This window comes from Cryptomeria japonica, chromosome 1 (assembly GCF_030272615.1).
Source record: "Cryptomeria japonica chromosome 1, Sugi_1.0, whole genome shotgun sequence".
Classification (NCBI taxonomy): Eukaryota; Viridiplantae; Streptophyta; class Pinopsida; order Cupressales; family Cupressaceae; genus Cryptomeria; species Cryptomeria japonica.
Genome location: NC_081405.1, coordinates 217,944,495 through 217,957,292, shown reverse-complemented (window position 1 = coordinate 217,957,292; position 12,798 = coordinate 217,944,495). Strand labels below are relative to the sequence as shown.

General features: G+C 36.9%; 1 protein-coding gene across 3 annotated transcripts in view; it reads left to right on the top strand.

The window, feature by feature from the left end:
* Positions 1-12,376, top strand: part of LOC131042878 (filament-like plant protein 1) — a 161,144-nt gene extending 148,768 nt beyond the window's left edge. For all 3 annotated transcript variants that reach the window (XM_057976207.2, XM_057976208.2, XM_057976209.2), the window contains exons 17-18: positions 11,291-11,361; positions 11,551-12,376. In XM_057976207.2, coding sequence (XP_057832190.1) covers positions 11,291-11,361; positions 11,551-11,932 — 453 coding nt within the window. In that variant the 3' untranslated portion in view covers positions 11,933-12,376. The remainder of the gene's footprint in view (positions 1-11,290; positions 11,362-11,550) is intronic.
* Positions 12,377-12,798: the final 422 nt, after the last annotated feature.

Genomic DNA, 12,798 nt, shown 5'->3' with positions numbered 1-12,798 from the left:
CCTTCACGTGACAGCCCATTGGCACCATCTTGTACGAGTGTAGACATTGATACCTCAAGCTGATGCAAAGGTACCTCACTCCTGTCATGAAAATCAGAATTGCTAACCTCTAACTCAGTTGCCTCTTTGGACATCCCTTGCACGGAAGGTGAGGACACAATTCATTATCCAAAGCTGTCCTAATGTCTCCTTGAGTTGAATCCACATGTCTAACAAAACCATCACATAAATTCTTGTCCCACTCATCGGAACTTGAGGGCGCCAAAACATTCTTATGTAGAGGTATATTACCCCTAAATGGAAGTTCTCTGTCCATTCTTGATTCTTGCACCCTTGATTCTTCTTTACTTCTTTGCCACTGATCTGAACTTGTAGCTACCAAGTTATCTTCGTCTGCTCCGGGTACACCCATAAATTGTGTGAAGGAAAGGAGCTCACGTATCATCTTAGGAAGAGAACAATACTGATGATAGCTGCTCATAACTATATCATTAAATATCTTGGCAGGAGGCATCCTACTTTTACGTGTTGGAGAAGATGAAACTTTTGAGTGCCCAATTTTAGTTCTAGCCATGGTATTTACCTGTAACTAAACTGATATCCCAACGGATCCCAGAGGTCGAAATAAAGTTTGTTCTCCACAATTTTGGGACTTTGACCAACGTATGTCTTACCAGCTGTCAACTGTAAGCATAAATGTGTAGGCTGACAACTACCCAGTTGCTGATATGAATTATCAAAACCTTCTATCCAATACCCAGATGTGACAATTTCTCATAAACCCTACAGGCTAGTAGGATGTAGGCTTTGATACCACTGAAAGATCCCTGATGGATCCCCTTGCTGATCTGCTGTAGTTTTTAAATTAATAAACTATATTTTCCTGTGATTCCTTTGATGGTTTTAGAGAATAGACAAAAGTTGCAGAAGGTTTGTTTCTTTTTGTGTTTTTTGATAGTTTTCAAACAAGTAATGAATAATGAACAGTAAACATGAAGGAGACTGAAAATAAATAAGAACATACAGCCAAATTCAGAATTGCTACAAGCTGTACCAGACAGATTGCTGATTTGTAAAACCAAATAATAATTCCAATGCAGATCCAAGGAACTTACATCCAACAATGATGCCAAACTAAAAGGTGAATAGTGATCATAAATCAAGAATACCTCTAAGGCTGAATACATGCATTCCTTACATTCCACGTGGGATGTACCTGCTACAAATGGAGGCCCTAAGGCTGCAAGGATCACGCCCAAGCTGAAGAATCAATCTGCCATGCTGAAACCCTTACTCTGCAACCTGAATCCACAATGAAGAATGGCGTACTCAATCTCTATCAACAATGCACTCTGCCTGAAGAATCCAATGCCAATAATTACTGAGGGCTACGTCCCAGCCTGTCCAGATCTTGGGGTTTGCGTCCGAGAGGAAGAATCGCCCACTCAGAGCTAATTCGCAAAAATAAGTTTGATTGTGTAAAAAGATAATGAACAATTTGGTTGTCATTTCCTTATATCTCCTTTCCTTTCCAAGCCAAACCCTAAAAGGGAGTAAAGTTGGCGCATTATGAAAAGAGTGTTATTTTCTAATTATGGCGTCAACTACAGGAAAATAACACTAAATTGCAAATAAATAGCTTCAGACATCCAAAAAGACTCCGGAAGGTGAGAATCATGTAGCAAAGTTCAAGACCTTTCCAACGAGCTATAACACATAGGCATATCAACCCAGATGAAGCCAAAAATCCCTTATTACTCCGAAATGACTAAATACATAGCCTTATTTTAATTAATTTAATCGCAAACTTAAGAAATATTAAAATATATTAAAATATCTCTAGATATCCAATAATAGCCCAAAATGACCAAACAATCATGAATATAACTTTGTCACCTATCTGTGACCGATGCCGGAAAAGTTGAACTAACTGACAGTCCCATCCCTAAAATCTAGGGATGCTCCTAGAAACTAGGAAACACACCCAAACTTCCTGAAACTGAAACCATGACATGGTCCCGTGGAACCTCCAATATGGGAACTGCCACAACCTCCTAAAAAATAGGGAATCTCCCTAAAATCAAGGAACTGCTCCAAATGGCCCTCAAACTGCCTGTAAAGCCAAAATCCAGTCACTATATGCACTGAATGAGTCCCAATCAACCTCTGCTAGCCTACGAGACTCCAATGATAGGCCAACTCCTCTGTCTTTGATGTCCACTCTAGAAAGGGGACATGACACGAGGACTCAAGGTGCTTCTAAAGCGTTGGAAGGCTTCAAGTGTTCGAGGAGTTGCAAGCTATCTTCAAGATCTTCATTCTACTACATGGAGAAATCAGAGGATGTCAAGTAGAAAGATCTTATAAACATTTCAAGGCTATACGAGCTACCAGAGGAGGAGTGACTTGACCAGGAAGGAGGCTTCATCAAACACAAGAGAGTCAAGGAAGGGTACATCAAGGACGATGGAGGATCGACCAAGGTCATCACAGAGCAAGTACCAAACAAGGTGGCATCCCAATCACTACTTTTCCAGTGAGAAAGGTCCACATCAGCATGTCCAGATTCAGTGAATCACGCTTATGCACGAAGGCACAAACTACGGTGTACCTACCCCTGTTTCCTATTGGTTCTCATGCATTGAATGTAATTTTATCATTGGCTAGAGGAGTTTGTTGTAACAAACCCTAATTAGGGTTTTCATCTTGAAATCCTAGCCATTGATTGTAAATCAATTAGAGCCATTGAAATGTAAAGGGCTCTCTATATAAATCTCTGACTCTTTATATAAAGCTCTCGCTCTTCATTTGTAAAGGTTAATAGTTACTTAATAGTGGTTAGGACAGCCAATAGTCAATAGAATAGAAGTTAGAGTAGAGTAGGAGAAGGCAAGAAATTGTTGCCTTAATTGTAAAAGATTCCATTTTCATTGAAGATATGGTGAAATATGTTGTCCCTTTGCAATGTGCATGGTCTCTTGTTGAATCTTCATTTTAGATGATATATAATTAGATTGAATGAAGGAAGTTATTGAATGCACTCGCGTGGAATCCGCTTAGTCCAAACCACTGGCCTCTTGCTGATCTTAAGGGCGCCTTGCGTGGTCAACTGGTATTGAATGAGCTTAATGTCGAGTCGTTACACGTCTATTGGTCATGCATTAGCTTGAATGGTGATCAGTGTCTGATGGTGTGCGATTTGAACATATTCGAAGCGCCCCTTAGAAGATCGCATTGAGTTGGTGTTGAATTGTTCAGCCTGATGGTAAGACCCAGCCCGGTAGGACTCCAACTAGTCATTCATCCATCTTCTTTCATTCTAGGTCTTAGAGTAGACTTTCTGAGCCCTGTATCTTTTGATATTTCTTTATCTTTCAGCTAGTAGATAGGACTTGAGTTCCAGCAAATCAGACGCTCAGACATTCAAATGTAAGTCCCCTTTGTGAATCCAACATAATCACATCAGACCAAATTGAGCTTATCCACACGTAGAGACCCTACATATAAGAACCTTGGAGTTGTCTCGATTGATCCTTAGGCGAAATCTTCAACATTCGGGGAAACTTTGTTCAAGAGAGGATAAGATACCTTGGTATTTTATTTTGTGTTCGCATGTGCATGAAAAACACATCAACAAAATTGGCGCTAGAAGGAGGGCATGATCTCGATGAACGCTTGAGCAACTGAAATCCAGATTTTATTAAGTCATATTTAGAGGAGAAATCTAGAGATTTTTACCCTCTTCATGCTTAACAAAATTGAAGTAGAAGAAAGGTGAGCGAACGCGAACTTTTGAATCCAAGGAAGATCAGTGGAAAGCCATCTTCAACGCTCGACGAAAGTGATGTAGAGAAGGAAGGTGACCGCTGAGTCGTCAATTGGACTTGCGAAAAAAGGAAGCACTTTGCGCAGCTGGAGGAACCAGTTGAGTTTTCGAAGTTGAATTTCAGATATTCAAGCTCTCTCTTCATCCAGAAAATCCAAAAAAAAGTAAAAGAACCAAAAAATCCAAAAAAGTAAAAATAGAAAATCCAAAAAAATGAAAAAATGAAAATAGTGTACTACATAAACCAGTCTTGCCTGTTGGTGAAATGATGCGATGCTTTTGAATCTCTGTACCATCTATTGGTCTCTTGGCCTCAAAAGCATTTAAGGCTAACTTGTCCTTTGAATGTTCTGCAATATGAGCCTTTTGTTGAGGTCTTCCTAGGTTGGAGTTTTGATCATCCAACTTTTTTCTGCAATGTTTCTTCATATGATCCATCTTTATCATAATAATGACATGATTTTTAGAGTCTTAGTTGCATCCTCATTGTTTCCTTGTCCTTTCTTTTGTGACAATTTGTTTTTGCCCCTTTTTTTTCTATTGCGAAGACCTTTTTTGTCTCACTGCTACTGACAAACTATTTTTTCTCTCTGTCCTATTTTAAGCTTATTGCATAACTCTTCAAATTTAAGGTCAACATTCCTAGAGGTGATATTCAAGGTCTGAATAAAGAATTCATAAGCACATGTTAAGTTTTTTTATTATTACCATGTCCTTTTCTTCCATAACTCTATCTTGAGTAAATGCTCCTGTAACGAAGCTTTCTCATCTATTGTGATTGGAAATAACATATTCTTTAGGAAGAAAGCTTTGCCCTTGTCTAAAGTCTCATGCAAATCTCATAAATGCTACCAAATTTCAGCTAAAGTCATCCTTGTTTGAACATAATGAAGCATTTCATCTGTCATAGATAGTTTGATCAACATTATTGTTTCATGGTTATGTTTATCAAATTTACTTGGTTTTTAACCATAGTTGTTGCATAGTATTTTTACCAAGGACAATATTTGCCAAACATCTATGCACCGAAATAGTTAACATATGCTGCTCCATGTATTATAATATTTACTAAAGAAGCTTTGGTTGCATTCCAACATGATATTGGGTAACGAGGCCATTCTTATTGTTCTTCCCTCCCTTTAGTGTCAGAGTAAGACAAAAATAAATGCCTAATAGCGCTTTTGCAAAAATAATCACGTGCCCAACAAAAGACAAAATATGCAAAAAAATGCATGTCATTCCCTAGATCTATGTAGTAAAAGAATCTTGAAAAACCCTAGTCATGTATGTACAAATTTCAAATTTTTATGCCCTAGCTACAATTGCTTAGATTCTTGTAAAAGACCAATGATTTTCATGTAGAAATAGACACGTGTTTGGATAAGATACCTCACTGAAATTTTAGATAAATGATGCGATTTTTAGTGAATATACCATTGAGTTTTATAGAAAAAAATTCCACGATTTTTCTTTGAAAAACTCCATAGCACCCAGAGATGCGTCCTCTACCCAAAATGATCCGTTTTCTACTAGGGACATTTTAGGGATGTGGGGATGGGTAGTAAACATCCCCACCTTCTCCCCTTTCTCGCCAAAATTCAGGAAATTTCCTTGGAATGTCAAAAAATTTGCAAGGTACGTTAGGGAAGGGCTAGCTGTCCCCAAGATGACTAGGGGACATCCAAACATTTTAGGGGGATTTTATCTACTTTTTAAAAAGAACTTACAAATTGGCAATGCTTGTTTAGTTTATGATATGCCCATCTAGGATTTATAGAAAAATAGGATAGTGGTGTGTTCCATGAAGGTCTATATGGTTTTGAAGGTCTTAATTTGGACCTAGTGGTAGGGGCTTTGCCCCTCAACCTCATCTTGTATCATGACAAGTAACGTGCAAGGGATACTACCTCCAAACCTTGCAAGGGTGCTGCCCCTTGACCCTGTCGAGGGTGTTGCCTCCAAACCCCCATCAAACTATAAGTCTAACCAAGTAATAGATCGATGATGAATCGTGATCACAAATCTACAAAATACATATCACCTATTACCAATTTCTGCATCTTCAAAATCAAAGCCACAATCAAGGATTATTATGTTTCATACATTGGACATGTAATGACCCCTATTGGGACTTAATCTGCCCTAAAATTTCCCAATTAGGGTTTGAATAATGCTTGGAAATGGGAATTGTCATTTTAGTATCCTGATTTAGGGCCTGCAACCAGGTTAGTATCACAAGATAAATTAACATATAAACCAATATTGAACAAATAGAATTCAGATTTACTATTGTAACATCCAAGATGTACATATAGAATTCCCTTTGAAGCTCTATCTGAAAGAAGCTGAATGCTGATTGGAACAATCTGATATGTTTTTCTGAGTCTGATTTCTTTGACCAGCGGTTGGAATTTAGGTTTTTAATGCAGTTTGAGGTTTTTAGGATAACTTGCGTGTTATTGAGTTTTGGAATTTGACAATGCAAAATGAATAACAAACGCAATACATAAAATAATTGATTGAAAATGAATTTCAGAATTCTGATTTTATTTATCAGCATAGAACAAATGGAAACAAATGATTATTTTTAACAACCCAAGCCAATAATGGCCTACCAGGAGTCCAGTGCTGAGAATTGAAGGTGGTTTATTGGCTTGAACAGGTGGAAAGATTGAATGAAGCACCTCCAGCTGCAACTAGTGGCTCCAATGAGCTTTATTCACCTACTGAATAATTATCTAAAACAAATTTGTGAAGAAATTCTGATTCCAATGCACTTCCTGAACTTTCCCTAGGAGAGACTCCAATTTGGCGTGCTTTCTACCCACTGATTTGCTCCTGTAGCTCTAGTATGAACCAATTTCACCAAATAAACATTGGGATTCTTCTTATTTGCTGCTAACAGTAAATTCTGTACCAAAAAGCCTAATTAAAACCCTTGAATTATTTTATTGAGAGCTCCAGGCAAGAATGGTGGTACGGCTAGCCTGGGACTGGTATGGCCTGCAATAAATACTACTTTAACTGCTGTAAGCTGACTGCAAACCGCCTAGAATTGATGTTTCAGACCTGCCAATGCTCACAAAGATGGATTGTGTGGGGTTTCATCCACATCTTCAAAAATTGGAGGGTTTTCGTCCTCCTATGGCTCCCAGATCTGGAACCCTCTGCTGCAGACTGTGCAAAACAGAAAATAGTCATAAAAAAATGAAATCAAGATATCCCAAAATGAATCGCTTCCTTCAATATAAGCCTCCAAACCTTCAGCGAACTTCAAGAAGGCATCTTCAAAGATTCCAAGGAATCTTCTCCTCTCATAAAAGTACGCCCACTTTGAGGGTTGCTTTCTTGTGATTAACTTGACCACCTTTTAAGTTATAACACTTGCCTAGGAAATTGAGCCAAGGGGTAAAATAAAGTTATAACTTTATATAGTTACTTTTATTAAAATTTTCTATTAATAGAAAAAGGTAACTTATAAAGTCTTATAAGCTTTTATTATAAACTTTATTGCATAATTCTTCACCAAGCTCCAAAATTGACTAAGTATAGCTGATCCCAGTGAGCCAAACATCTCCTAACCCCATCATTTGCCTGCGGAGATAACTAACAGGCAAATCTAGGATTCTTGAGTGATCACTGGAACAATGGGGACATTACACTATCTAACCAACTCATCATCATTAGGGAGCACCAGTTGGGAGACCATACAAGGTGCCTTGAGCTATTCCATCCAGCCTAGGAGCACGGAATGACAACCTCCATTCTCGCCTCCAAGCCCCACTTGGGGTGTCTCTACTGGTGTGGCTTCCTAGCTGCTTGCAATCCTTTGTATGTACCATGTCTCCCCTCCAAAATGAGATAGCCCAATGGAATTCCTTAAGGGAATTGCCATATGTATTACATATATACAGGCAGAGATATGTCAAATATACTTCCCTTCCTCAAATGAGACCTTCCCTTGATATCTTCCATTGTGAGGGAGAAGTCACACCCCTTCATCATTCATTCCCTTGGCAAGGGTCACAATCTTCATCATTTCTGTCCCTAATTGTCACTTACTTATTTTCTGCCCACTACATTAACCTTCCTTAATCTCTATCCTTCCTTCTTTCTTCCTCTCTTCATTCCATATCCTTTCATACTATCCTATTTTATTGAGGAGACACATCTCTAGGAAAAGAGACATCCATTTGAAGGGTCATGCCTCCTCATTGTTGTCTTATCAGATGTGCACTTATTTAAATCAGATGTGCACTTCTGATTCCCTTCAGTATTTCCCCCTCAAATGAGGTTCTTTTCTCCCTTTTATATCTCATGTTTGAGGGAGACTCAACTTTTCATTTCATGCCTTTTAAGTTTTGACTATTCATTTTCTTCTATATTTTAATTTTAATCATATTTTTATTCTTTGGTATTTTAATTATTTTATAACTAAATCCTATTCAAAGAGGAGACATTACAGCACAACTTGTTTAGTATACAAAGAATATCATAAACAAAGTTGGTATGCTACAATCATTATGCTGCTGAATATGAGTTATAGTTGGCAGGGAATGCCATCTTCATGATGCAAAAATCTATCAATCATGCCTTGCATAGACAACTCATAGAAAAATCCCATCTATTTCGGTGAAGGTCAAATTGAAACATAACCAGTTATCTTTTTAGTTAACCGTTCCTCTTAATTAATGAGTTTGACAACAAAACATACAGCCTTGAAGGCTTCAAGAAAACTTTAATAATAGATCCCTCGCTTGAATACACACACTGGTCAGACATGTCTTTATTAACTTTTGTTCATATCTATATATAAAGATCATAATTCCTATTCAATTACCCATCACCACAAAGGTTCAATAATGCCTATGTTGAATGTTTTATCAATGTTATCATATGAAAATATGTTTTCCTTATTTTCTATTAGCCATCTCCTGCCATCTGTAAAAAATGGCAAAAAAGATTCCCTACCAGAAACACATTCCCTTTCCCCTGCCATCCCTGTCCCGAAAACTTAGGGGAGCATAGAAAAAATCTGTTATTTTTAGCTCCAAATAAATTTATGATTTTGAAAAAAAAATTATGTTGTCTCATTCATGCTGGAATAAATCTGCGATTTATTAAATTTCAGCCCATAAATCTGTACAGATCTGCTGTATGGTGCAGTTTGCAAAAACTTTTGCATCTTTACTACACTAAGTTGGCAATTTCTCAGTTTGTCTCTGCCAGCAACAGTCTCTATGTCTTCACACTTTTATAGTTTTTGTGGCTATAGTTGATCTCTGATGCCATATTATGCAAATCATCCGCATACAGATAACTAAGACATTAATTGATAAAATAAGAAGTGAAAGCTTTTTTAAATATGATTACAATGAAGGATGACAAACCACATTATGAATGTCAGATAAATAAAAAAGAACAAACTAAAAGGAAATGAAACCTAGAGTATATCCTAAAGTCGGAACGACCTTATTAAAGCCTGCAACTAATAACTAATTGACCATTACTAAATAATAGGTCTTTAGTGCTAGACATGGTAATTTTTGAGTTTTGACTAATGCTCATCTTCAACATCTTCCATGAAAATCATTGAAAAACTAAGTGTTGAGCATGCATCAGTTTGCAACAAACTTGTATTGGAAACGGATATAATAGAAGATGACAACAATGACACAATTGAAGATGGTAGATGCACAATATGAAATAGTGAAACTAACTTTTTGATGGATTGACTCTTTGAAACAAATTTTCAAATGAAGCTGAAGAGGGCCAATCCACTCAAAGGCTGCAGTCACCATATGAGGATGAATTGTAGGGTATGATTCCAAAGATTGATGTCTTGTTTCGACATGTTCACTTTGATGATGACCTAGTTCTTGAAGAGGACACAAATTTGGATACTTTGTTAGAACAAGATTCCTACACAAGGTTTGCTGTCAACAGTCATTTTAGATTTGGAAATCCAGATGCAAGTGATGGAGATCTTTCTTCGAGAATTCCAGCCCCTTTTGTGCCATCTAAGTTTATGGTTGAGCATGCTGAAGTAATATGTGAAGAAGATTAGATAGATATGAGGTTGCCATCATTCTTGAAGAAGTGCTACAATTTCAGGACATTGTGAAATATCTCTAGAAGGAAGTAGATTATCTCTATCATATGGAGATAAATTTCAATGAGGAAGAATATTATTTTGAGCTGCTTAATATTGAGGAATTTGTGCCTGAGTTTTTCTTGCATAAGTGTTTGGATCGTCCTGAACAATGCACCTCAATGTAAATTTAGTGAAGATTTCAAGAATGTGTGCCACCACAGTTGGATAACGAACTCAAACAGAGGGGTTGCTCTTTTTGCCAGCTTGTAAATGGCTTCATCTAGCCAGTTTGTTTCCTCTTGTTTGTACATAGGTAGTTACCATCTTTTGTGCTCATCTTTAGTAACGTTTCCCTTTTCCATGATTTTTTTGCTTTTATTTAGGTTTTATATAGGTTAAGCAATTAGAAGTAGCCCTGATTCCATTGCCTAGAGCTATGGCACTGATCAAAATTATTGCTAGAGATTTTGATGTTTTCCTATGGCCCAGTCTGTCCCATGTTCCCCGGACAGCCAATTGTTACACCCCTGAAATTTTTTCAAATTAAAACGTTTTCTTTTTGTTTTGTTTTGTGTTTTTTTTTTTTAAATTTTTTTTTTTATATCAGATCAGGGCCACCACCAACCCTTATGGGATTTGATATAGGGCTGACCAACAATGAATATGGAATTGTTTTATGTAAAAATAGTTGAAAAAATTGGTCATTCTTTCTTAGTTCTCATCAACAATCAGCAGAGCAGCATTTGAGGAGCAGATCTAAGAGCTCAACAGCAGGCTTCCAGATTAGCAGGGAAGAATTCAGAAATTTTAAGGCCAGACTCTGAAATGACAAAGTGCAGTGGACAACAGAATAAATGAGGTTTTGGAATGGCATCTGCAGGAGAAAATGTTGAGAAGTGGTATTGTGTATTGATTGCCTACCTTGAGATATTAAGACATTCTCAAGGAAAAAGCATATAATTCTATTGGGATTGAGCAGGGCTTCCCTAGAAAAATTATCTTTAACATGAACTAGTGACAAAAATAAGTTAAGTGCTCTGTAACTAAGAATGCAGATCCCATATTTAGAGCAAAAAGGTCATAATTATCTTGATTGCCTACCTTGAGATATTAAAATATTCTCAAGGAAATAGCATATAATTCTATTGGGATTGAGCAGGGTTTCCCTAGAAAAATTATCTTTACCTTGAACTAGTGACAAAAATAAGTTAAGTGCACTGTAACTAAGAGAATGCAGATCCCATATTTAGGGCAAAAAGGCCATAATTTGCAGTTTTCTTTCCTGTTTATCTTCTAGATTACTACATTTCTTTATTCTTATTCTTTTCAATACAGAAATTTTGACTACAGTGTGGTTTTTCATGAAGCAGGCAATTACAATTTTTAGAACAGTTGACAGCATGAAGGCAGAATTTTACGCACATGAAAAAAGCAGCTTTAGGTAGGATGGTTTGATTGTTTTTATTCCTGTGTAATCTGTGAAGAAGCTTGCAAAAACATAGTTATCCTCTTGGCAAGCTCCCTGCAAGCTCCTTCGGTATACATGCTGTGTAAACAGTTATGCCTTTGGTAAATACAGAGTTAATTTGTGAAGTTGTCTTTTTGCAACTAAACTTTGTGACATTTTCAGGAATGCTGAGGATGAAGGTAAAACTATTGAGTGTTTTGGCATGATTGATCAAATGCGACAAAAATTTGAAGTAATGCAGAGACCGATTCTAGAATTGGAGCCTGTGACACCAAAAGAAAATATTGCATCTACTGAGGAGAAACCATCAGAGAACTTATCTGAAAGCTTGCAATCCTTGCAAAAAGAAGACAAAGAGCAGTTGCCAGGATCAGTTCAGGAATCTGACAGAGACTTCAAACCATCAGAGGACGTCTTGGATCCTGAAGCAGAACTGGCAAAGTTGGAATCTGAGTTTGGAAAATCTGGTGAAGGTTACTCTTCACAAGAGATTGGAGGTTGGGAATTTGATGAGCTAGAAGAAGAACTAAGATCAAATTCCTAGGATTTATGATCTGCAATTTGATAGTTTGCAATTATACATTCATTTAGATGAATGCATTCTTTGACATGTCCATGGTGCATAGAAATGGGTATTAGTAATTGATCGTTTCACTCCTGGAAATTATCTATCTTGTATATTTTATGAATAAAATTGTATCCAATTTCTGGCTCTTTATGTAAGATGGCAGCCACTGGTAGTTTCTATTCGAAGCTTGACCAAGGGTTTATTTCAAAAGTCCTGTAAATCTTGTCTATATTGAATGTAGGACAAGCTTCAAGTTTTATATTTGTCTCGCTGATCATAGGTGAAATAGGATATATTGATTTAATATGGACCTGTGCAATGGCGTCCTCAAACAATTCACGATTGTGATGACTCCATATTTGGTGAAAAGCTAAACTTGGTGAGTTGCGCTTCCCTTGCAATGAAATTCTATTAGCATCACATGGTATCCATTCTGTGAAATTGAGTTGTACTTGAAGATTTAGATATTTTCTTTCTCCATGCATTAAGTTTGTAGGGTAAAAATTAGTCTTGCCTGCTTATTGGTTGATTAAAAATGCGGGGTTTTTGTTAACCATCCTTTTTTTTTGCTTTGATAAAATTAATAATATATATTGACATGTTTAGACAGAAAGTTAGTGAGCGTGTGAACTTACATTTTAGAAAATTTCTTCTTATGCAATTGTTGTACAATATTTATTTATTTACTGTGTTTGATGGGGTTTGGCTGTACCCGATATGATTAGGGATGTTTAGTATGTGGCCTCAACTATCCCAGGGATGGCCAAACGACCCTGATGGCAAGGCAAATTTTATAGTAGTTAAGAAAGAAAATCCTTCATAATATTAAAAATAGACTGTTA